Source organism: Sorex araneus, chromosome 2 (genome assembly GCF_027595985.1).
Source record: "Sorex araneus isolate mSorAra2 chromosome 2, mSorAra2.pri, whole genome shotgun sequence".
NCBI lineage: Eukaryota > Metazoa > Chordata > Mammalia > Eulipotyphla > Soricidae > Sorex > Sorex araneus.
The window spans coordinates 278,724,039-278,751,823 of record NC_073303.1 but is presented as its reverse complement, the minus strand read 5'-3'; the positions used below and the strand labels follow the sequence as shown (position 1 = coordinate 278,751,823).

At 38.0% G+C, this 27,785-nt stretch overlaps 1 protein-coding gene across 2 annotated transcripts in view; it reads right to left on the bottom strand.

Moving 5' to 3' along the window:
* Nucleotides 1-27,785, bottom strand: part of STAG1 (stromal antigen 1) — a 335,329-nt gene that overhangs the window by 220,512 nt on the left and 87,032 nt on the right. Inside the window, exons 2-3 of one of the 2 annotated variants that reach the window (XM_004602955.2) lie at nt 20,801-20,905; nt 13,476-13,578 (exon numbers count right to left, since the gene is read on the bottom strand). In XM_004602955.2, coding sequence (XP_004603012.1) covers nt 13,476-13,578; nt 20,801-20,829 — 132 coding nt within the window. In that variant the 5' untranslated portion in view covers nt 20,830-20,905. The remainder of the gene's footprint in view (nt 1-13,475; nt 13,579-20,800; nt 20,906-27,785) is intronic. The other variant, XM_055127095.1, reaches the window with a different exon arrangement.

The window sequence follows — 27,785 nt, the reverse complement described above, 5'->3', positions numbered from 1 at the left end:
CCAGAATTAAGCCCTAAGTACCTCCAGGTGTGGCAGGAAAACAAAAAGAAGAACAAAACAACAAAAAAACAGCATTATGCCACTGTTATCCATCAGGATGGCTACTACAGTGGAGAAATTGGAACGCTTATAATTGTGCCTGGGAATGCACCTTTTACATTATAAAAACCAGGGCAATTCCTCAAAAACTAAAAATTGCAACAAGTATATGATTCATCAATTCTGTATGTATGTCTATGCACACGCGCACACACACACAAATACACACACATGCACGCAAGCATGCACGCAATAATAGTTGCCTTTAAAAGATATTTGTCTTGTAAGACAGTTTCAAAAAGACACATGCTCATACTATTCACAAAAACAAAAATGTGGAAACAATCCAAAACTCCATCAGCAGAAAGGGTATTCTGACATTTGCTTGAGCTTGAGGACACTGCGATAAGTGAAATAAACAGGTCAATAACAAGGTAAATATTGTATGATTCCACTTACATGAGATACTTAGCAAAAAAAAAAAAAGTGGTTCCCACAGACTGGGAGGAGGGAATGATTGATAGGTATAGTTTTTGCTTTAAAAGATGAAAAAAGTCCTGAACTGGATGGTGGTAATAACTATGGTAATAACTCTATTAAAAATGGCTACACAAGGCTGGAGCGATAGCACAGCGGGTAAGGCATTTGCCTTGCACGCAGCCAACCCAGGTTTGATTCCCAACATTCCCTGTGGTCCCCTGAGCGCTGCCAGGACTAATTCCTGAGTGCAGAGGCAGAAATAACCCCTGTGCACTGCCAGGTGTGATCCAAAACAGAAAAACAAAAAAAACAAAACAAAAAACGGCTACACAGAGCTGGATAGTACAGGACGTAGAGCTCTATCCTCGCATGAGGCGGCAGTGGCTGCAACTGTATACTGCAAATTCCTCACACCCCTAAGTCCCCTAAGTACTGGCAGGGGTCATTTCTAAAAAGAAAGCTAGAAATAGCCATGAAACACCAGTGGGTGTGATTCTCCCTCCCGCAAATTAAATAATAATCAAATAGTTAAGTTGATAAATCTTATTTTTGTTTGTGGGACAGTCCTAAATATGCTTAGAGATTACTCCTGACTCTGTGCTTGGCCGTTACATTTAGAAGTGCTCAGAGGACTAGTGGTATAGATCCCAGCATGCAATGAATAAGCTCAGCCCTTTGGGTTATCTGTCCGGCCCCAAACTGAGAAAGCATATCTGTACTTTCAGGAATAAAATATTGAAAAGGTCAGGACCATAGAGATGACATAAGACGGAAGACTGTGGTCACTTCATCTGATACTTGTTCAATCCCTGGCACCAAATATAGCCCCTGATTCCTGACTCACTCCTGAGAACAGGGTCAGGAATAGTCCCCAAAGTACTGGCAGCTGCAGCCCAGGAAACAATTAAAAACCTGAAGTGTAAAAAATATGACCACAATCTCTATTTTCTGTTTCTCATGAAAGGTTCTGCACCATTCTGTTATTCTGTCAACATATTCCATACTTATTTTACAGTAGGACTCTTTCTGAAAGATTTCCATTGCCAGATACATATGTATTCAATTAGCCTGTCTGTTGATACATTGAGAATCTTTTACTTTTACAAATGATGCCACTTTAAACAATTCTATACATATGTACAGGAATACTTAACACACAAACACTATATACACATATGAATATAAAGGCACATATATGTAACATACAACTGCTATATATGGAGTATACAAATATAGTACTATGAAATATGAACTAAATTCCATGAATAAAATAAAATCATAAGCCATAATGTTCACACCTGGAGCTCTTTAAGTATTTACAATGAAAGAGAAGGGAAAAAGACAAAAACATAAAAATCCATTTGAACTTATCTAGGATCTTACCTACATTTTACACATACTATTAGAATAATGAATTTCCATTTACAGAACTAGAAAGTAATACTCATAACAGATAAAGATAGTTTACATCAAAGTCCTATCTGTAATTCCCTGGGCATTATGTGGAACCTACACCCTCACTCCAAATACATTAAACACAGACACAGATACACACAGATACACACACCCTCCAGACCATATAGGTAATAACTATGAAACTAGTCAGTATAGATTTCTGTGAACCTAGACAGCAACTCCCAAAACAAAATGTTATAATCAACTTATTCCATCTCTCCCACCTATCCAGGAAATGCATTCAGTACCCTGCAAGAGCACCATTACTGAAGTATCTGACTCAAACTAGTAGTCATGGCTGCTTTCTAATGTCCAGTTGACAGTTATATGGGATAATTATCTAATATGCATCTAATTATATGCAAGCATTGATTCAATCTATAAAAATGTATAAGAAAATTATTGTTATGTATTCAATATGCTTATTTATCATGCAATTAGCTTAAATAAATCCTTCTGTGTATTTAACAATTGGTACAAAAATATGCTTATGGAGCCACAAAACTACACACAATAACTTTAAGGAAATGATGCAATTTTTTTTTTTTTTGCTTTTTGGGTCACACCCGGCAATGCAGAGGTTACTCCTGGCTCTGCACTCAGAAATCACCCCTGGTGGTGCTCAGGGGACCATATAGGATGCTGGGAATCGAACCCAGGTCGGCCGCGTGCAAGGCAAACGTCCTACCCTCTGTGCTATTGCTCCAGCCCTAAAAAATGATGCAATCTAATGTGAGGGTTTACTCTATAGATTTCAACCTTGATTATCACATGAAGGATGCTGGTCCACATGTTAAAACTTTGAAAACAACAGGTTTAAAACAGTATCTACAACAAATGCTTTGATACAATTATGTTCTACTTAACTGTATACCAACACTTCTGATAATAGGTTTTAAGTAAAATTTAAGCATACTTTCGAAGAAAATAAACTACAAATTCTCTTCTAAATGTTTTGAACAGAGAAACAGACACAGGTACAGTTCTACCTTTGTGGTATAACTGAATTCACTTAAATAATCCTCATTTTACATAAGCAATGTATGTATTTGAGATATTTAAGAAATCGAATACAAATTTTATATGTATATAATAAAAATAAATTAGAAAAATGAGTAACTGTAATAAAATACAGTAACCTATACTATATGAAAAGTACTCTTCATAAAACTTCGGTTTACAGTAAGTGCTGGAAGGGTCCTATAAAGCAAATAATTATTTTTAGTGACTGATAACCAAGGAACATTTTGTAAAAAATATGCTTCAAGTTGTGTTGATAATTAGTAAGAAAAGCAAAAAAAGACTTAAGCTAACATTTGGGTCACACACATAGACACACACACACAAACCACAAGCTAAGTGGGAAAGTATAAATCACATTTCAAAAAAAAAGAATGATATAGGAGACTTAATGAAAAAGTCGAAAGTTAAAAACCAGCGACAACGATGAGTAAAGCTGGCAGAGGGAATGGTGCTGGAATGTTTGCTGCAAGAAATCCTGCCATTATCAATATTTTAAATCATAATTTTTTAAAAAGAAATTGAAAAGCAAATTAAAAAAACTGTGATTTGAGGTCTACTGGAGAAACATACTGTATGGCAAAATGACACTGCAATTTGAACAAGTTTTGTTTGTTTTTTAAATCAGCCTACAAGGCAGAAACGTAGCACAACAGTTCGACACCTGCCTTGTATGTACAAGGACCTGAGTTCAATCATTGCCACAAGGAGCAGAGGAGAATGAAGATAAGCCAAGCTAGTAGTAATAAAAAAGATGGGGGTAGGATGACCAATAATATAGCTTAGTGATATTATGTATGTCTGACATATATGAAGTCCAGGGTGTAGTAATCAGTACAACAAAGACAAATAGAGAGAAATGGGAAAAGGAAGTGATAAAGGGAAATAACTAAGTATACAGAGCCAAATGGGGTGAAACCTGAAGAAAAGACACTCAGAAAATGTAAAAAAAGAACACACATTTTACATCATAAAGGGCACTGTGAAATTAAAAAGATCATCAGATGTGTTATCTCATTAACCACAGAAGAGATGTGAGTAAACTTGGGATGAGGAAACTCTAATGATGACAAATATTTTAATTCCAGGTTCCAAGAAGAACTAAGCATTAAGCATGCATTTCTTTTTTCTTTTTTTTTTCTTTCTTTTTTTTTTTTTTTGCTTTCTGGGTCACACCCAGCGATGCTCAGGGGTTACTCCTGGCTTTCCACTCAGGAATTACTCCTGGCGGTGCTTGGGGGACCATATGGGATGCCGGGGATACGAACCCGGGTCGGCCGTGTGCAAGGCAAATGCCCTACCCGCTGTGCTATCGCTCCGGCCCCCCTAAGCATGCATTTCTTAAGAAAATTTTAAGTCAGAACTAAAACGTCGGAGGTGTGCTAAATAAAAAATGTACGAAATAAGACAATGAAACGGATTTAATAAAATAAGTCAAAATTATAGATATATTTCCAAAGTAATAATAAAATTGAATAGATTTAAAATACAAAAATTATTTTATGAAATTTTTATATCTGATAAAAATGAAAAGTAGTATAGAAAAAAATATGTACTTCAGAAAAAAGTAAACATTACTAAACACAGTAATAAAACTATACCATTTAAAAAAATCAATGAAGATTTAACAATTACTATAAAGCAAAGATAAGATTATCTGTTGGACATTAGCTTGTCCTTGCTCCTCCGGCAGGGAGCTTAGGTTTATCCAGTTACTCCCACCACAGTGCTCCCGAGGCACACCTAGTTCCGCCAGGCACTAAAAATAATCCTATGTTGTTTTTCTCTTTCTGTTTATGTCCTTTGCATGGTTTAGCAATGTCCGTTTTGGACAGACAGAAGAAGACAGTTAATGCTATGCTTTTGTTACATGGGAATTATTTGATTCCGAATTATATTTACTCCTGAGCAACCATCACAATAACAATTTAAGCTTCAGTTGCCCTTACTTCCTAACACCTCCAAAAGGAGGGTCCCAGCAAGGGACCTGGATGGTCCCGGGGCAAGCTGTAAGCTACCTAGGCATCAAAAAAGGATAAGCTATGCGCCATAAGAAATATAGTAAGAGCACACACAGTCATGGAACAAACTCTGTCATGACCCCAAAAAAGAAGAAACTGAATAAGGACGCTGCTGAGGTTAAGAAAGACTAACCTGGCTTTAGGACTGTAGTCTGGGATATACAGCAAGATGTCCCCAGGAAGAGAGGAAAAATCTTAATATGAATTAAAGATAGGATACATTACAGATATGGTGATTTATAGGACAACTAAAAGAGTATGAAATCCCAGATTGGATCTTGAGGGGCTGGAGTGATAGCACAGTGGGTAGGGCGTCTGCCTTGCACACAGCCGACCCAGGTTCGAATCCCAGCGTCCCATATGGTCCCCTGAGCACCGCCAGGAGTAACCCCTGTGCATTGCCGGGTGTGACCCAAAAAGAAAGAAAAAAAAAAGATTGGATCTTGAACCAAAAAACTACATCACTCCTTTTCCCAATGGCATTATTGGAATACTGGCAAGTTTTGAAGTATATGACATAGGTCAATTATTACAGCAACTTTTATTTTCCTGATATCAATCAGTGTACTACAAGTGCATATCCTGGATTTTAAGGAAATTTATACACTTTAGGAGTGACAAAATGACTACAGATTTACATTCAATATTCACAAATAATAAGATTGTTTGATATATACAAATGTGAGTATATACGTGATGAAAGAACTGGGGAGATAGCAGATAGCAAAGCAGATAGGGTGCTTGCTTTTCATGTGGCCTACCTTAGGTTCAATACCCAGCATCCCATGATCCCCTCAGTACTGCCAGGAGAAACTCCTGAGTGCAGAGCCAGGAGTAAGCTCTGAGCACTGTGGGGTGTGAACCCAAAACCAAAATAAACAGCAACAAATTAATATTTAGACAATCTGCATGAAAAATCTGCACAGGAATTCTCTGTAGAATTCTTGTAACTCTACGTCTGAAAACACAGTTTTAAATACCAGGAATAAAAAGCATCAATAATTTAACAAAATTTAAACAACATTCACTCAATCAACAAAATAAACAAATTAGGTAAGAGTCCCTAACTTCATGCAGCTTACCTTCTAGTAAAAAAGCAAAACAACGAGCTCTCCGCCCAGATGAGACCCCGAGCAGCTGCACACGAACAAACGGCTTCTCCGCTCCTCAAAGACCATGATCCTGGAGGCCAACTAACTACTTTCAGCACCCAGTGGCTTCTTGCAGAAATGCCTCTAGACTGTGAACTAAGCTATGGTCCCATGCCACCCCTGGAGGGGTAAGGTTTTTCTCTCTCAGTGGCGGTGGCATGGTGACCGCCATCTTTTAGAGCCCATGAAACAGAGGTATGAGCTTGAAGTGATGCGACTTCTAGCAGAAATTTCTCTGGACTTAATTACTAAAATACCAGAAATCCAAAACCGCGACCCCGTATATTCTTCATTCTCAGCAATGGAAAACAAATTATCAAATGATGTCTTTTCGGCAAGTCTGATCGTTGGGGAAAAATTCCAAATAATAATAGTGAGTTTTCTGTTGAAATATTGAATGTAATCAAAGAGAGAGTCAAGTGAAAATCATCAGCCACACAGGTTGGGGGGCAGGGTGTGGGATGGGAAGTATACTGGGGTTCTTGGTGGTGGAACATGTGCAGTGGTGAAGGGATGGGTATTTGATCATTGTATGACTGAGACTTAAACCTGAAAGCTTTGTAACTTTTCTCATGGTGATTCAATTAAAAAAAAAATTCAAGAAAAAAAAAGATTAAATAGAAGCCTGCTGGAGACTACTTGCATTAGCGCTTCGCAGCTGAAGACTTTCAAAACACATTTATTATGAATCTAATGAGGAGATGTGATAAAATCCCAATGCTCCAACATATATATTTTGTATATATTAATATATATATGAGAAAACATGATAAAATCCCAATTCTCTAACATATATATGTTATATATGTGTGTGTATAAATAAAATAAAATTGGGATAGAATCTCAAGGGAAAAAAAAGAAAGAAAAAAGAAATAAAGGGGAACAGGGAGAAAGGAAGTAGACGGGTCAGGATATACTAGTGATGTAGGAATATATCCAAAAACAGAACAAACATCTCAGAAAAAAAGCACTGTAAACTACAACCACTGAACTTTGAAATGTGCCTGTCAAAGACGCAGGCTGTGGTGCAGGGAGAGCATGTGAAAACAGTGGCGGACATAAACTGACACTGGTGGTGAATTGTGTTGGAATATTATATGCCTCATACTTAAGAATCAGTAACTTTGCAAATCGTGGTGATTTAATTCAATTTCAAAATTTTTTTTATGTGCCTGTCAAGGAGAAAGGCTTAGGGGGTGGGAAGACTCTGGAGCCAGTGGTGGAGGGAAGCTGATACTGGTGGCAAAACTGGTGCTGGTACATTTCATGCCAGACAACATGACAATATGTCTGTACTATGAATAAAATTTTTTGAAGTATGAACTGTATTAACATACTTAAAGGATGCATTCCTTACTACTATTTACTACCAAAAGTTGGAATTGTTCAAATGGAGTTAATGGATGAAAACTTCAGGACAAGTACCTCAAGACTTAAGTTTAGGTTACAAATTGATCAAATGTGATCATTCTAACAATAATGCTTCTTAATATTAGTTAAAAACTTGACATTTTGTTATTTTTGTTGTTGGTTTCTGTGCTCTGGGCCTCCTTCTGACTCTGTAGTTAGGAATCACTCCTGGCAGTGCTCAGGGGACCGTATGAGGTGCCAGGAATTAAATCCAAGTCAAATATATACAAAGCAAGTACCTTACCTGCTTATACAATTACTCCTGCTCTACATTTTGTTAATTTTAAGAGAAAAATTAAGGGAACTGGTATATACAATCAAATCCTTACCCATTTACTTGCTATAATATCTTAGGAAAATTACTGCTTTTCATCTCTGTTTCTACCCTAGAAAGTGAATATAAATACATTTCATACTGGAGGTGTGAGGATTAAATGGCACGAAAAAGTACCTCCTAATCAAATAAAAAACTAGGGCAGAAACTCAGGTAGTTGTGTAGTACCCAAATTCAACAAAGAGTCTGATTTGGGTAGATGAAAAATCAGAAAGAATGTGAATAAACATACCAAAGTGAACTAGACTCTTACACACCCAAGTCTCTACAATGTTAGAGTCTCTACTTGTTAGGTGTGTAATTATCCAATCTCCTTCAATATTTTTTCAATTCTATAAATCTTGGTTGAATGCATGCTATCCACCAACTAGGTACACAGTAGTACACAGCAGAATATTAACAAAAAATAACATTTACTACCATGATAAAGCTAAGTATTGTAATACACACAAAAAATTGACTAAAAACTTCAAAATATTTCAGAGATACTGCTCCAGAGACATTAAAATAAGTTCTTAATAATGATACAATAAGCTGTTGGAGAGGCAGAAAATTCTCTTCAGTTTAAAAGAAATAAAGCTCCATCTCCCCCTATTTCTGGCAGCTTGGGAGTTACTCTGGAGCCATATAATCTCATTAACAGCCATGATCCAGAGACTCAACAATAAACCTCTCAGAAGAGAGCACAAAATAATATGCCACAGACATGCTGCTGGAACCTGCGCCAGGCTGTTTCATTCCGGGCAACCCTGAGGAGGTCGGGTGAGGCTCCGCCCCTCCTCAACCCAATGGAGCCAGTCCCAGCAGCCAAAAACCTCCAGAGTTCAACCCCACTCTGCTCAGCTGCTCTCCCCATGAGAAAATCAATTCCTGGGCTACACATACTTTACACCACCAATACACCAAGAGTATCACACCACATCTGATGGAGTTTAAAGTAGAAGGCAACCAATCTTAGGGGGAAATATATTATTTACACACACACACACACACACACACACACACACGCCACATTTGACAGAGTTTAAAGTAGAAGGCAACCAATCTTAGGGGGAAATATATTTACACACACACACACACACACACACACACACACACACACACACACACACGCCACATCTGATGAAGCTTAAAGCAGAAGGCAACCAATCTTAGGGGGAAATATATTTACACACAGACACAGACACACAGACACACACATAGTGTGCCCCGCTGTCTTCATCAGGGGACGGGTTGAGTTTCCCTCCCCACTCCAAGCAGAGCTCTGGCAGCTGAAAACCTCCAGAACCCAGCCACAGCCATGCTCAAGGCCACTCTCCACACGCTCCGACAAACCTCACCCATGAAGGAACCAACAGGGGAACCTAGGTATGCGGGACCTGTGGCTGAGATCTCCAAGCCTGCTCAGATCGAGACTGGGCCTCCTCCACCCAGATCCCCAGTTTTCCAGTAGCTTGGCAGTCACAACCACAAGTCCCCTGGCTCCATGTAATCTCATCAACAGCCAAGATCCAAAGACAATAAAATAAAGCTCCTGGAAGAGAGTGATGCAATTTTTCCTGGAGCGCATAGCTGCAACCTCTTTATTTTTCCTTTATAATATGTGTGTGTGTATATATGTGTGTATATAACATGTATATGTATATATATATATATAAATATATTCCCCCCACACACAGGAGAGCCTGGAAAGCTACGTGTGACATATCTGATATGCCAAAAGCAGTAACAACAACATGGTCTTCGTGTTCCTGGAACGTGCAGACACCATTGGCTTACACTAGCACACGAGAGGGACAAATGAAGATGGTACTGGCGCCCGCTCAAGCAAATCAATGAACAACATGATGACAGTGATTGTGATATACATAAGCACAGAAGGCTCAACCTATAACAACATATTACTAATCTCTTATAGAAGGGCTTAATGGCTCCTGGGTAAAATGTAACAATTTTCAGACACTTTCCTCTAAGAAACCTTTTTTCGATCATATTTAATGGATTATTTATAACAAGCAGTACAAAATAATTTTGGTTCCGCTTTGCGGGCAGGGCTTGGGATTCCAGATGGAAACATTCAAATATGGTGGTGGGAAGGTGGAATGGTGGTGGGATTGGTGTTTGAATATCAAATGTAATCAAATACTATAAACAACTTTATGAAAATAAAATTTTTTTTAAAAAAAGAAAAGAATTGGGGCTGGAGAGATAGCACAGCGGGTAGGGCGTTTGCCTTGCACGCGGCCGACCCGGGTTCAAATCCCAGCATCCCATATGGTCCCCTGAGCACGGCCAGGGGTAATTCCTGAGTGCAGAGCCAGGAGTAACCCCTGTGCATCGCCAGGTGTGACCCAAAAAGCAAAAAAAAAATAAAAAAATAAAAAAATAAAAAAATAAAAGAATTAAAGGCTTTCTGGAAGGAAGCAGCATTCAACCTGAAGTTCTTACACAAATAATTTTCAATTAGGGCCTGAGGACAGTACACTTGCAACAGCATATCCAAGTTCAATTCCTGGCATCCCTTGTGGTCCCCGAGCCCTTCAGAGGTGATTTCCTAGTGCAGAGCCAGGAATACCTCTGAGCACTGCTGGGTGTGCCCCCCCCCCCAAAAAAAAACAGTAATTTTCAACTGGATGTAGGAAAGAGGGCTGACAAATTTAAATAAGCACTCAGACAGAACGCTTATTTTCCACATTTCAAACAAGTTTAGTTTTATATACAAATTGAACTTCTAGGTCATGACTCCTACAGCAAGCGCTGTAGCATCACCACAGTCTGAGAAAAATATTATGGTTCTTTAGAGCAAATAAAACAGTGCCAAACTAAGGGCAACGGTATTCAATTTTATCCAGTTATTTTTGTAAGGAATATGATTATCACCAAATAATATTACATCATTAGGAAGTATTATAGTTATTATAATACCTGTCCCTTCCTCCATGTAATTTTCCTTTCAATTAAGACATGCTACAAGTGGCATCTTCAATTAACTTAGGCTAAAAATGGTAGAAATCATTTTATCCTTTTTACCCCTTTAATTTTTCAGGGAAAATTAAAAGTTAGAGGTTCACTAAAACTAATTGAAAACTGTGGCAAATAGGTATGCACTGATGGAATAACAACATTTTGAATTTCCTACAAAGAATACATACAAATACAGATACCAAAATTTCATTTTCAAAATGTATTCATTAATTTTAACAATTTTTAAACGAAGTGGCCGTTATTTGCATCAATCTTCAAAGAGGGGGTGGAGCACATAGAGCACGTGCCCTGCATATGACCAACCCAGGTTTGATCCCCGGCACACCGTTATCATCTCCCAAGCCTACCAGGAGTGAACCCTGGGTGCAGAGCCAAAAGCAAGACCTAAGCATAGCAGGGCATGGCCCAGGAATGAACAAACAAAAAAAGCTTTCAAAGAAACTATACATATTTTAAAATAGCATTGTAGCACTGTCTTCCTGTTGTTCATCAATTTGCTCAAGGCCTCCATTTCTTCCTCTATGGGCTCCCGGGTTTCATAGACACTATTGTACGGCTGCTTCTACTCATTGATCTGCAAGATCTCCTTGACATGAAGAAGGTGGGCCTCGTTGGCATTCAGCACCTTCTTCAGTTTTTGTTTCTTTTCTTCATCATCACTGTTTAAACTACTCTTTTAATGCTTCTTCTTTTTCTTTTTATTTCAAAATAATGTTTATGAAATAACAAAACTAAAGTTATGTGAACTTAATAAAATCTTTAGATATGATGCCATTAAGATGATATTTTTTAAAGACCCACCTTTCAGAAATACATTTTAAGAAGCTGAAGAAATAATATAGCAGATAAGGAACTTGCTTTGAATATGGCCAGCCTGGGTTCAATTCCTAGCACCCCACATATGAGCCTCCGAAAAATGATCCCTGGCAACTCCCCAACGCCCCCCCAATCACAATATTTGCTGCTGAAATGACATCAAAAGTGGTCTTCAAAAGCCTACTTAAAGGGAAGGAGGGGTGAAGAATAAAATTTGACTGCCTATGACTTCATAATTACTGAGGCTGGGTAATGATTATATGGAAAGCTCCTATTACCATAATATCACTTTCATAAAAGAACCTGAAGTTTTCTACAATAGTAACTTCAATGAAATAGGGGGAAAATCCATTACCCAGTTACAGATGCCGCAAAGACAGATCAGGAAGTAAGATGCTTGCCTTATATGCAGCCAATTCTGGTTCAAATTCCTGATACCACATGCTCCCCAGAGGACTGCCAGGGATCACTCCTGAGTACAGAACCAGCAATATCCCCAAAGTACTTCTGGGTATGACCAAACAAAACAAAATGAAACAAAACAAACAACCCCCCAATCAATTAAATAAACCTACATCACATAAAAGCAGGTACAAAAAGTGTAAGCCACAATCTCCACAATCTCTCAATACAATCATACTATTTTCAATGAGAATGATATCTTTTCAAAATAGTCTTTTAAAAAATACACATGTAAGGGCTGAGCGACAGTACAGCTGGCAGGGCGTTTGCCTTGCATGCAGCAGACCCGGGTTCGATTTCCAGCATCCCATATGGTCCCCTGAGCACTGCCAGGGGGTAATTCCTGAGTATATGATCCAGGAATAACCCCTGTGCATCACCAGGTGTGACCCAAAATGAAAAAAAAAAGAAGAAAACAATGATTAATAGATTTGCATAAAATACATAAAATTGTCCCTTTAAAACAATTGTACCTAGAGCTCTCCTGAACTTTTTAATACCAACAAGACTATAATGTGATACTTGTCTCAAAGATCAAACTAATATTAGCAAAATGTGTATTTAGGAACTCACTAGGAATCAGAGCTGCATTAAGAAACCAGGGAAATTAAATCAACTATATCCAATGTTGACCACCTAGCTTCTGAAAAATGGGGGGTTCACACCCAGAAACTGCCCCCCCCAAGCTGTGTAATCCTATCAATGGCCAACATCCACAGACTATAAAACCAAGCTCCCAGAGCATGTGGCCGCTTTGTGTGGCCACACAACATCTTATAGCCTAGTTCTCCCTCTTGGAGGACATGACAAGCTACTAAGAATTTTCCTGCTTGCACGGGAGAGCCTGGCAAGCTCCCCGTGGCATATTTATATGCCAAATACAGTAACAATGATGGTTCTCATTCTCCTGACCCTGAAAGAGCCTCTAATGCAGCACCATTGGGAAGGACGAGTAAAGAGAGGCTGTTAAAATCTCAGGGCTAGGATTAATGGAGATGTTAATGGGCTCACTTGAGCAAATCGAGGATCAACGGGATGATAGTGATAGTGATACCCAATGCTAATCATCTCAATGTCTTCACATGAACCAGTAAATATTTAAGAGACATATGAAAGCAAACAAGATACTATAATCAATTTCCTTTGATTTATAAACTAATGTTACAATGAATAAAGTCTGAAACACTAATGAATGTTCCACTTACAACTTTTAAAAATTATTAATAGTACTGGAATTGACAACTATCAAACCACTTTACTCTGAAATCATACAGAAATAAAGAAAATAGGTATAATACATACTGGAGGCCGGCCAGGACGACCCCTTTTTCTTTTTCCCTTGCCCTCTGTTTCTTCAAGTTCACTACCAGCATCTGAATGGGCAGTAGTTTCATTAGTTGAATCCCTGGAAAACGTGATATTATTTTATTACTTAATTGAACATAATAATTCATAATCTAATCAGATATTTTGCTTATCTCCTATATTGATTCAAAACTGCTTACAAAAATATTACATATTTCCATTTTTTTTACTGTATCACTGTGAGATAGTTACAAAGCTTGTGACTGAGTTTCAGTCGTACAATGATCGAACACCCAGCCCTCCACCAGTGTACCTTTCCTACCACCCATGCCCCCAGTATTTCTCCTGCCACCCTGACTCTACCCCACCCCCGCCTCTATGACAGGCACCTTCCTTTTTACTCTCTACTTTTGGGCATTTATGGTTTGTACTACAGATACTGAGGGGCCATCATGTTCGGTCCTTTGTCTATTTTCAGCACCCATCTCCCATACTGAGTGATACAATTCTTTAGCAAATTAAAAATACTACCATTGTATTTTTAATCAAAGTATGATATCACATTATACTGAACGAATGCTCCAAGGGGGGTCGGGGGGGCTGGAAATGGCAGCTTTTATGTAAAACAGGAACGGGAAAAGCAACTGCAGAGATTAATTCAACACAGAAACTAAGGCTTAAGAATTTTTTTCTTTTTATGAAAGCATGAAAACATAACTGCTATTAAATGTTTAAGAGTTCTTTTAAATACACACATCTGAAAAGGAAAACAGAAGATATGTAATACGTAATTTGTATACAATAATAATATAAAGTTGAATATATTTGATTCACATAAAGTGATGTTGATAATCTGCCAAACTCATACTCACAGCTGACATGGTAGCCAATGTTGAACAAGGAGAATTCTGACATGAAAGATGGTTAATGAGTAATCACTTTAATGAAGAGTTCACATGTGAAATGATAAAGGTATTTGTTAGAACTTCACATTATTTAATGATAAAGCAAAGAATAGTTCTCAAATAATGGAGAAATACTTTCTTGTTTATTTCTGTGCTATTATAACTTACGGACTAGAGACCTGGTAAACCATTTAATCTAATTAATAATCATTTCCTTATCACTTTTTACAATCTATACATGACTGACAAAATAATAAATGGAACACTGATCTTCAGTGCTTGCTGATATTCATAGTACAAACACACCCACCTAATCCAATTTGAAATTACTGATGGGTGAATACAAAAATCAGAATTGAAATAATGGACAGTAGAAACACTACTATGAAATAACTTCCATTGTACACAAATTATAATAGGTATAAAGAAAAATCTTTAGAGAGCTGGAGTTATAATACAGTAGATAGTGCTTGCCCTGCATGTGAACTAACTAGGCTCCACCCCCAGCATGTCTAAGGTCCCAACACTGATAAGAGAGATTGATCCCCTGAGTGCAGAACCAGGAATACGTCCTAAGCATTTCTGGGCATTGCCTCCAAACCAAAGCCAAACAAAAAAAGAAAAAATGAGGGTGGGAGGGAAAACCCTAACACTCCAGAGAATAGAAAATATTAACATCTGTGAGATAGTAGTGATATTTTGGGTGTTTATTTCTTTTACTTTAAAATATTATTTTAAAGTATTTTAAAGTCTATATAATTTATCTTTTTACAGTAGCTATGTATATTTAGTCAGGTCACTAAATACCTGGAAACTTAATAATGGGCACTCAGATAGGCTCCAAAATGATGCTGAAATGTTAGAGTACAAAACAAAGAACGTCTTTATTGAGTTTGACAAAGTATCTGCATATTACAAATATCAGACAAAAACATAAAAATGAAAGTCCAACTCACAATTTATTATCCTTCACTTTCATTCAAAGTTCTTAGTTCCATTCCACCTTTTTGTTTATTCCTGATTTTCTTATTTGATTTGTTTTGGAGCCAAACCTGGCAGTGCTCAGGGCCAATTCCTTACCCTGTGCTCAGGGACTACACCTGGTAGTATTCAAAAGACCAAATGTAGTGCTGAGATTCAAACCAATGTTGTGGTCACGTGCAAGCCAAGTTCCTTAGCCATTCTTTGTACTATTTGTCTAGTCCCACTTTCTGATTATATCTGAAAGCTCAATTCTTTAATGTCTGCTCTTCTCCCTTAATAGCATAACATTCTTTTTTTAAGATACTATAAATATTTATATTTATACATCTATAAATCTTAACATACCAATTGTACCTCCACAAGTGGTTTAAACATTAAAAAAATGAAACTAGCATAACATTCTTAAGAACAGCTATCCACAAACCTTAAATTGAAGACATGAAATTACTATGCAAATGACTAATGTATTATCAATAAATCTATACACTCCAAACTATAATTAAAGATTTGTAACTGAATGCATAATATGCTCATTTTACTGCATCTTAAGTTCTACAAATACCTCATAAAAAAATTAGTCCAGTATTGACTAAATTCTAGTTTTCTACTCATGTCATCACCATTAATCAAGTTAATTTATTAATGCATAAACATGCTTTAAACTAGTTTACAAATTTATTGTCACCATTACCCTGTTTTAGTAAAATTCTTAGAATCACATCAAACTTCCTTTTGCCACAAGTTAACAAGCACTCTTGAATAGTTCTCACTATAATAATCCTGCCTCTTTTCCATTAATAAATCACAACCAACCTTTCATAAAACAGAATCATCCTATCTTGCTTCTACTATTATACCCTGCATTAAGCCATTCTACCCATGCCATCATTAACATTCTGCTATCAGTCCCTAGCTGCAAATCTTTGTCAGTAACATGGTTTTTAAATTACAGATCTCAGTTCTCCAGTCAGCAACATTTTCTCAAAGGTTTGTATGGTAAGCACTTCATAAATAAGGTATACTATTACTGTATCAATGCGTAAACAAACGAACATGACTTTGGTTGAATAATATTTGATCGAAAAACAGAAATGTGAGTCACTAGCAGCAGTTTGTCAATTCCTGAGTTATTTTATTTATCTCTACTAAAGAACAATGAAAACTTTTTTTCTCTGCACTACATTCTAAAGAACTAGGCTTAACACATACTCTGTACAAGCTTGTTGTGTATTACCTAAGTATACAATGAGTGAAAACATTAAAAAAAATTTTAAAGACATGCTATTGTCCCTACTTTATAGATAAGGAAACAAAGGATATGAAAACCAATAAGCTTGGCTCATATTCCAGTAACACTAATTAAGTGGTCAAGTCTACTTAGATATCAAGGTCAATTCAATTTTCAAATTCCACATCAAAACACTATACTAAGAAATATGTTGATGTTCTTTTCAATTTTGTTTTGTTTTGGTTTTGGTTTTTGGGTCATACCTGACAATGTTCAAGAGTTACTTCTGGCTCTGCACTCAGTGCTGGAATACAGGATGTCAGGAATCGAATTTAGGTTGGCTGCCATACAAGGCAACCACCCTACCTACTGTACTCTGAGCCTAATAAATATTTCTCTTGTGTGAAACATTCATAGAAATATCCTGGAGGAGCCAGAGGGACATTACATTAGTTAATTACTTTATATTGCAGTTACATACCATCCAATTGGTGTGCTACTACTAGTATTGCGGGTCTGGAGATGGATGCTGCTCCAGAAAATTCAAAATATTTAACTGGGCAGCCTGGCCAGAGGCATGGTGGTGGCATTGGGGCGTGAGAACAGCTGGGGTAGGAAGTGGGGGTTGGTAGGACCAGAGCCAGTCTGCCTCCCTGATCACCCTGAAAGTCTCAGCTGGGACCAGGTATCCAAGATAGTTTTGCAGCTACTTTCGAGATTTACTTATGAGTCTCTGGAACAAGGCTTGTAGATGGGTTTACATGGTGGCTGTGGTAGAATGTGTTGTACTTTCATTTTAAACAGTTAAATAGAAATTTCTCATATAAACATATTAAATACAAGTACTAAATGGTACTCCACGGTATGTATTAATATAATGACTTTTCTATCATTAAAATTGTATCTAGTTTTGCACCATTATGAAGAGAACTAAAATACCTGTCCTTACTGTGTTAGCTCATAATACACATCAACAAAAAGTCAAGAAGTCGGCAAAGCTAAATTTTGAACTGCTATAAAAATATTTCAAATGACTAATAGTCACATTTATATTATTACCGGACTAAAGAATGAAGAGTAAGGTCAAACAAATTTTTGCTACCTAGAAATCTCAATTTTATCTATCCTCCTACATTTTCACTGTAATCAGTTCAAACTGTATCTTCAACTCTACTCTAGATACTGAATTATCCTCCTCTAGGGTCTCTTTGCTTTACTGGTGCAGTTTTCAAACTAATCATAGTACTGTATTAAGAGCTATTTTCTAAGCATATACCTTATTGCATCTCTCTCATAATAAAAATTTGACTTTAGTGACTGCCTAGGAAAAAATACTGAAAATTAATGTGATTTAGCCGGTAGCTATATAATAATATCTCTATACTACCCACAAGCCTTATCTTATGCCATATCACTCTTCATCTCCAACTTAGAGGAGGTTGTAAAAACAAACAGTCAAACAAACCTACCAAAAGAATCTTTAGAATCTTTTTCGCAGATGCCATTCCTAAAGGAATTAAATATGGAACTAATACTATTCTCCTTGCTTCTTCCCCTAAATTTGCAATTCACTTCAATCCTAAACACAATTATTTCTTCCTTAGAAAAGTGAACTAAAAATCAAAAGATAGGCTGACACATTCTTAAAATCTTCGGCATACCAATAGCAGTTTTAGATCTATTATTTGTATTTGAGTTACATGGCAACAAATACTGAGTCTCCTATTTTTCCCTCCCCCAAACCTAGCGTAAATACTTTACAATGCTTAATATTAAGAGCACTAAAGTGAAAAATCCATTAATAATTACAATTACCAAAATAAGCCAAGGAAAAAAGGTCCTGGACTAGTATGACCTAGCCACTGTCTACAACATACAAATCATTAAGAATTTAATTCAAATAAAACATTAAGAATTACTGGATCAAAAGCCTGTTTAGGGGCTGGAGTGATAGCACAGCGGGTAGGGCGTTTGCCTTGCACGCGGCCGACCCGGGTTCGAATCCCAGCATCCCATATGGTCCCCTGAGCACCGCCAGGGGTGATTCCTGAGTGCATGAGCCAGGAGTGACCCCTGTGCATCGCCGGGTGTGACCCAAAAAGCAAAAAAAAAAAAAAAAAAAAAAAGCCTGTTTAGTGGAAAACTTAGGGCCTAATTTCACTATGATCTTCACTTTACTATGATGGAAATACAAGATTACAAATACCAAGGATATATCATGTTTCCATTCATTACAAAATAGTATTTCTACATGAATGAATTAATAAGCAAGATAATTATGCTGCTAGTGCATCTGAAAACATTCTCAGGAAACTGTGTCTTCAAAAAATGCTTCTTACATCTTAACCAAGAGTACCATCTTCAGCTTACCACTGAAACTAAGGTGCATTTATTAGTAACTTTAAGTTACTATTCTCTTCAGATACCTTACAAAATTATTTTATCAAAAATAACTCAGAAAATATTAAATATTATCAAGTCAGTGGTCCAAAGATAACTCAATAGTAAAGTTCTGCTTTGCAGGTATGAGAACACAAATTCCATCCCTGGCACCACTCCACAAGTCTAGTGTGATCTCTAAGGACACCACAAAACCAGATGAGCACAGTCACCAACAACAAAGAAAAGGAAAGGAAGAAAAGTTAATGTTAAAATACATCTTTAAAAAAATACTGCCAGATCAGGGACCAGAGCAATGGTACAGTGGGTAGGGCTTTACTTGCACGTGGTCAACCTGGGTTTGGGTTCACTCTCTGGCATCCCAAACGGTCTCCCATGCACTGCCAAGAGTAATTCCTGAGTGCAGAGCCAGGAATAATAACACCTGAGCACTACCAGGTGTGGCCCAGAAAGCATCTTCTCCCCCAAAAAAAAAACAAAGAAAAAAAAAAGATGGGGCCGGAGCGATAGCACAGTGGGTAGGGCATTTGCCTTGCACGCGGCCAACCCAGGTTCGATCCCCGGCTTCCCATATGGTCCCCCGAGCACTGCCAGGAGTAATTCCTGAGTGCAAAGCCAGGAGTAATCCCTGAGCATCGCTGGTTGTGACCCAAAAAGCAAAAAAAAAAAAAAGAAAAAAAAAGAAAAGAAAAAGAAAAAAAACACCACCAAAAAAGACCAATCAAGTATTTCTATACATGCAATCATTAAAATACAACATCTATTCATATCTAACTTATCAAATAAAATTAAGTCATAACTATTCCTAGCAGTTTGGAGAGGTGTTTCAAAGAGCTGAAAGTGCATTTACATACAGAAGATCCCTAGTACCTCATAGGCCTCCAAGCACTGCCAGGAGCTAGCCCTGATCAGATAAATAGTAGCCCCCAAGCACCACCCAACACAACCCCAAAAACAAATCAAAAAGTAGGAAGAAAAAAACAAAAGATTATAAAATGTTATAGAGGCCAGAGAGATAGCCTTGCACATGTGCATTTGCCTTGCACATGGCTGACCAAGATTCAATCCCTCGAACCTCGTATGATCCAAGGAGAAATTCCTGAGTGCAGAAATAACCCCTGAGCACCGTCAGGTGGGTCAAAAAAAAAAAAGGGGGGGGGGAGGAGAATAAAATGTTATTGAGCACGATTCCAGAAAAAAAAAGCAAAAAACATTACAGGAGCACAGAAGGAAACTAACTGCAATGTAGAGTGATCAAAGAAGGTTTATCCAAGGGGCTGGAGCGATAGTACAGCGGGTAGGGCGTTTGCCTTGCACACGGCTGACCCGGGTTCAAATCCCAGCATCCCATATGGTCCCCTGAGCACGGCCAGGGGTAATTCCTGAGTGCAAAGCCAGGAGTAACCCCTGTGCATCGCCAGGTGTGACCCAAAAAGCCAAAAAAAAAAAAAAAAAAAAAGAAGGTTTATCCAAGACATACATGATACTTTAGCTATGACTTAAAAGTTCTAATGAACTGAACAGGTTGAGACAGGTAGATTATTATGTCCAAACTCAATATCCAATCCTAGTACAGGACTAATAAAAAAGGTTAACTAATAATAAGAATTAACCAGCTAGAAAAGATGTATTTGTATCTATTTGAGGGAAACTGGAAGGTAGATATTGACGGTTTTCAAACATATAAAATTTGATATAAAAAATAGATACATTTTTTGAAAAAGAAAAACTGTAATATTTAAAATAATCTGATATAAAAAAATACCAGATATATTTTTTTGAAAAAGAAAAAGTGCAATACTTACTGTAACACTGGTAACTCTGAAGTAATCATTGCTGGAGTCCACAATGGGGCAAAAGAATTAAGTGTGGTACAATTCAAAACTTCTGCGATAACCTCAACGGCAATCCTGTTTGAAAAAAAAAAAGTACATCTTTATTAAGATATAACCGTTAAAACTTTAAGATATTTTGAAACAATAAAATGATATGATATACATATATATAGCCATCTCCCTACCCCCTTAAAAGAAACCATCCAGTATTGCATGTACTTACTTTCTCTTTGGGGGTGGAAAGTATCTAAGCTCTTAGTAAATCTCAATTGTACAAATAGTGTCATCAACTACTGTGATACATATTTGTTCCTCAAACCTTATTCATCTATAAACCTCATTCTTTCTCACATTCCCCAATAATCACTTCTCGGCTATCTCCATGAATGTGACCAGGAGGAGGATATAAAATGGTGTGGTGAGGAGGAAGGTTTAAGATTTCAGAAATAACTGGTACATTGGTTCTCTTTCTCATGATTATTTCCCTTAGCAGAAATATCTTCAAGTTCATCCATGTTGTCAAAGTGCTAAAATTTCCTTTCCTTTCTCAGGGAAAACTATTATACATTTAGGTTTAAAAAAGTTGAGTTGAAAATATATTAATCTTAAAGGTGTGAGAAATACTATTACTCTAAAAAGATATTAAGAAAACAGGATGGGAAACTGTGCCAATAAATTGCAGTAAATTAAAAAATTCCTAGAAACACAACCTCTGAAAGCTGTTTCAAAAAAATTTTAAGCCTGAATATCCGTAACACTTAACAAGAATGTTATAGAAAATCTCACAGCAGAAAACCCAGAATCAGATGGCTTCACAGAAAATCTAACACCAATCTGTCTCCAAGTCCTTAAAAAAAAAAAGGACTTCCAAACTTAATCAACGTAGCTACAGCGTGTCATTCCAAAAAAATGCAAGAAAACTGAAAAGCACTATCCCCTATGTAGACACAAAAATCACACATACAGGCAAGTAGGATTTATTCCAGGAATGCAAGAGTAGTTCAACAGTAGATAATTATTCAATAGTACATAATGGGAGGGGGGGGGAATCATGACCATCCCAAATTATGACAAATACCATTGAAAAAAAACCAAGGATACCCCAAAATAGATGCATCTTTGGTGAAATATTAAGAAGAAGCAAACAGGGGCCGGAGACGTCATATATAGGGCTCTTGCCTTGCACACAGCTAATATGGGTTGGATCCCCGGCACTATGGTCCCCAAGCCCATCAGAAGTGTGATCCCTGAAAACAGAGCCAGGAGTAAAGTTTTTATAAAGTTATTTATAAAACGTACAGGCAACTTCATACTCACTGGCGAAAGACTAAAAATCAAGTTCTCCCCCGCTACAATCAGGAAGAAAAAAACAATGTCCATTTTCATCTCTACTTTCAATGAACTACTCTATGTTCTAGGAAGTACTACATGTTCTAACTAGAGCAATGAGAGGAAACAAATTATCATAAAAATAGGAAAGGAAATAAAACTATCTCTATTCAGAGGACATATACAGAAAATCTTGAACAATGAACTGCAGCAAAATACTAAAGTTGCAGTAAAATACTAGTCAAGTTGAAGTCAGCAAAACTAAGGTTTTTTTTTCCCCAGAAAAAAACAGAACAACAAAATCATCACAAAGAAAAGCAACTAAAAACTGAATCTAGGAATCAGAGAGAACAGAGAAAGATACTTGGACTGCCATGTTCAATGCCAACATGGCATATAGTGCCCTGAGCATAGGGTCAGAATATGCCCTGAGCACAAGGCCTGTGTACTTAAGCCTGCAAAACACTGCTGAAAGAAATGAAATGAGATACCACTTAATGGAGAGGGAAACTTGTATGTTTTCATGGATAGGAAAACAACACTGCAGAAGACCCAAATTGATCCACAAATCACTACCAAAATCTTCACTACTCTTTCACACAAAAACCCAACAAATATTTTTACAGCATCTTAAGAAAAGCACTGTAGCACTGTTGTCCCTTTCTTCATCAAATGCTTGAGCGGGCACCAGTAACGTCCCCACTGTGAGACTTGTTGTTACTGTTTTTGGCATAATGAATACGCCACAGGTAGCTTGCCAGGCTCTGTAGTTCGGGCAGGATACTCTAGGTAGTTTGCTGGGCTCTCCGAGAAGGATGAAGAAATCGAACCCGGGTTGGCCGCATGCAAGGCAAATGCCCTATCACTGTGCTATTGCTCCAGTCCATCTCAAGGAAAAGACCTTTAAAACAATCTTGGATTAGAGCAATAATAAAGTGATTAAGAGATTGGCCTTGCACCCAGCCGACCTGGTACCACATATGGTCTTTCTGGACGCCCCCAGGAGTAAATTCCTGAGCTCAGAGCCAGGAGTAACCCCTGAGCACTGCCAAGTGTGATTCAAAAACAAACAAGCCAACAAAAAGGCCAAAACAATCTTTAAAAAAGCAAAAGTGGAGGACTCAGATTACCGATTCAGAGTTTGCTATAAATCAACACTCATTAAGAGCACGGTATTCTCTTGGGGGCTGAAGAGCTAGTATAGTGAGTAGGGAGCTTCACTGAGCACACAGCCAAGTCAGGTTTGATCCCCAGCACTCCAAAGGGTCCTCCAAGACCTACCAAGAGTAATTCCTAAGCGCAGAGTCAGAAGGAAGCCTTGGGCACTATCAGGTGTGTCTCCTAATGAAAAGTGTGATATTCTCAACTTTTTAAAAATCTCCATATTGGTAGTCACCATGTATCAATCTAAGATTTACATATAGTTCCTCCCTTTGACTTGATGGTGCACTTTGTTTCCTCTCCATGCCTGACTGCACCCCCACCCCAATATTGGGATTTGTACTGCCACTTCAACTGTTGGTAGTTATCTCTCTCCATCTTGGGGTTCATTTTATCTCTCTTCCCCAATTCCCTGTTTCTTTAAACAAACCATTCGATAATTTTTTTAAAAAGGAAGGAATATTTGCATAGAGACAAATATATGTGTGTACACCAACGTAATAGCCCAGAAAATAACTGTCAAATTATGGTCAAGTGAATATGGAAAGGGTGCAAGACGATGGAACAGAAAAAACACAGGGGCCAGAGTGATAGTCAAATCAGTAGGGCACTTGCATTGCACTGGCTGACAGGGTTTCAAGCCCTGGCACCCCATATGGTTCCCTGCACACTGCCAAGAATGGTTCCCTGAACACTGCCAAGAGTGATCCCTAGGAGGCTAGAGCGATAGCACAGTGGGTAGGGCGTTTGCCTTGCACGCGGCCGACCCAAATTCAATTCCCAGCATCCATATGGTCCCCTAGCACCCCCGGGAGTAATTCCTGAGTGCAGAGCAAGGAGTAACCCCTGAGCATCGCTGGGTGTGACCCAAAAAGAAAAGAATGATCCCTAAGCACAGAGACAGGAATAAGCCCTGAGCACTGCCAGGTGTAGGCCTCCTACCCCCGCCAACACAGACACACACACAGACACACAAAGAGACTGATACTCAAGAGGGAAAGGAAGAAAGGAGGGAGGGAGGAGGTTAACTGGACCTTGACTTTGAAACATAAAAACACTACTGGTTATGAAAAATGTGATTCCAGCAGCACTGCTTTTCATAATTCCTTCCTTAAGAACAAAGTGTGTAACTTCTGTCATTACACAACCATACATGTGCAAGTACTACAAATAAAAGCATTTACCCTTAGTGAGCACTCCAACTGTACCATTACCACAAGCAAGGCAACCCCAGACAAGAACAGCAACTAGCAAAAGACTATTTACTCCCAGCAACCACTGTCACTGTCATCCCGTTGCTCATCAATTTATTCGAGCAGGCACCAGTAACGTCTCATTGTGAGACTTATTGTTACTGTTTTTGGCATATCCAATACACCACAGGTAGCTTGCCAGGCTCTGCTGGTACAGGCGCGACACTCTTGGGCTGGAGCGATAGCACAGCGGTAGGGTGTTTGCCTTTCACACGGCCGATGACCCATGTTCGAATCTCTGCCCATCCCAGCAACCACAATTTATATAAATTTTTTAAACTTTTTAAACAGTAATGCAACACCACAATTAAAGTATGAGCATCACAACCAAGTCTGTGACTTCAAGCGTAATAGTTAAAATAACAGTAACAAAGAAGGACAAAAATCAAAGCTTTTGGGAGCTGGAGGGATAGTACAGTGGGTGAGGCGTTTGCCTTGCACTCGACCGACCCGGGTTCAATTCCCAGGATCCCATATGGTTCCCCGTGCAGAGCCAGGAGTAGCCCCTGTACATCACCGGATGTGACCCAAAAAAAGAAAAAAAAACTCAAAGCTTTATAAAGAGGCATAAAAAAGTCAAGAACTAAAAGAAAATATTAAAAAATCAAATTATACTACTTTTATGATCAAGGATTGTCACTCCTAGCTATCCAAATTTTAAAAACTGTTATCTATATTTTTTTGCAATGTATTTTCACACATGTACTTTCAAATGTTTACTTTTTTTAGGGGCCAAGGAGATAGTGTCCTGGATGGTCCACTGGCCTTGCTCACAACAAACCACGGTTCCCTTCCCAGCACCCTATTTGGTCCCCTGAACACAGCCCAGGAGTAGCCTGGGCTGCTCACAACCCTGAGCAGCCAGATATGTAAAAAAGAAGAAAAAAAGAGGCGGAGGGAGTCTGGGGAGGTGGGGAGAGGGATGAAGAGAGACAGAGGAAGGGAGAGAAGGAGGAGGGGAGGGAACGTGAAGGGGAAAGAGGAAGGAGACTATTTTTTAATGTATAGTTTTAGAAGATTTAGTTACAATTGTCAAAACTAGAAATGCCCCCCAAAACATAAGCAAATGGATCAATAAATATACTATGATACACTCATATAAAGCAATACTACTTAACAGTTAAAAGGAATGGGCAACTAATATATGCCACTAAACTTATAAATCTCAAGAGCACAGATGACAATAGTGCTGTATAATTCAATTTGCGAAATAATCTAAGAAGCTGTAGATTAAAAATAAAAAGATCAGTAATTAGTAGAATTTAAAAAGAGAGCATTGAATAAAAAAAGAAAACATAATACAATTGGGGCCAGATGGACTCTGCAAATGTAAACTTCTCTTTGAAATCTAACAAGATACTAGTGAGGAAAAAAACTGGGAGTGGGGGAATCTCAGGGCCACACCCAGTGATGCTCAGGGGTTACTCAAGAATTACTCTTGGCGGTGCACAGGGAACCAGGTTGGTGATGTGCAATACAAAATTCCTCCCTATTCGTTATATTATCTCTCCATCCCCACTAGAGAGAAAACTAAAGTAAACAAAAAGCAATGACAGTAAAAAAAACTAATACACTTTGAAAGTTGAAAACTTACCAGATGATTCCTAAAAATTGTATTAATTTAGTGTCGGGAGATAGCTCAAAGAAGCACAGCACATGTGAGGAATGTGCACTTTGGATTTAAACCCCATCACCATGTGTGAGGGTGGCCCAGCCTGGAGGAGCTTATCTCTTATTTTCTTTTGGAAGAGGGGGTCACACAACAGGGGAAGGGGGTGGGGGGAATGGTTTTGCCCAGACCAAGCAGTGCTCTGGGCTTACTCCTAGTTCTGTGCTCAGGAAACCAAGTGTGGTACCTGAGATTGAACCTGGGTTGGCCACATGCAAGGCAAGTGGCCTACCTGCTGTATTATGGCTCCATCCCAGTGAAGCCCACCACTATGTGGCCTCTCAAGCATCACACGGTATAGCCACTGGTGAGCATCGTGCACCACTTAGGGAAACACAAAAAAGACAAAAATGCAAAGGAAACAAAAAATAAATGGAAAATCTCAACAAAAATATACAAGATTATATAACAAAAAAGACCATTTATAGATTCAAATGCAATTTCTTATTTTCACTCAGAAAAATCAATGTCAACAATCTACCACTGTATTATTTTTTAATATTCATGTGCCAAAAATGTATTAATACCATTACTTAATAAAATCTTACTTAATTTTTTCACCAATATAAACAATGTGTTTATATATCCTGCCTCAGTTGTTCAAACATATCTTTGTTACAAGAAACTTCTTATAATAAAGTTTATAAAATATGCATTTCATTGGGGAAGGAGCAAACCCAGAGATAAACAGAATCATTCAGTACTAGGACTGTGCAAAGAAGGCACTCCTGTCCATTAAGTAATCTCCCCAGATCCAACTTATTCAAGTAATTTTTAATTGTCAAATTTCCCTCTAAAATTACTACCAATTTACCCTACTCTAAACATAGTGTGCTTTAAAAATGTACTTCATCTGGTCAAAGATAAGACTCTAGCAGCAAGGGTACATTCCTACCATGTGCAAGGACCGTGCATCCCTCTAAACACTGCTGAGTGTGGCCCTAGTGGCCCCAAAGCACATTCATGTCCAAGTACTGAACCTTCCAAAAAAGCACCACTACTTGTGGTGGCCCCTATTTAATAAATACACAAAGGAGATGTTACTGGTGTCCGCTCAAGCAAATCGATAAACAATGGGACAACAGTGCTACATATATATATGTATGTGTGTGTGTGTATATACACATATATGTATATTCCTGTATGGATTATGCATAGAAATTTATGTAAACTAGCAAAATTTTACTTTCATAAAATAAAATTTAAATTTATATGTTTTACTGTATTACAGACAACATAGTTACAATAGTCGTATAATGAACATTTGAGGTATACAAACTGCACCACCATTACTAAAGAGTAAAAATCCCTCCACCACTGCTATTACTCCACTTTAGCTCACCTTTTTCTTTACTAAATGACAATCTTCCTCCCTGCACAGTTGGGGAATAGTTATACAGCCAAAGTCCAAAGATTGTTATTATTGGATGATGTCCATTTCCCTTGCATTCCCTGCATATTACATATGAAAGAGGTCACTTGTATGCCAGTAGAACACTATCCATTGTTCATCTATTTGCTCAAGTGTGCACCAGTAATGTCT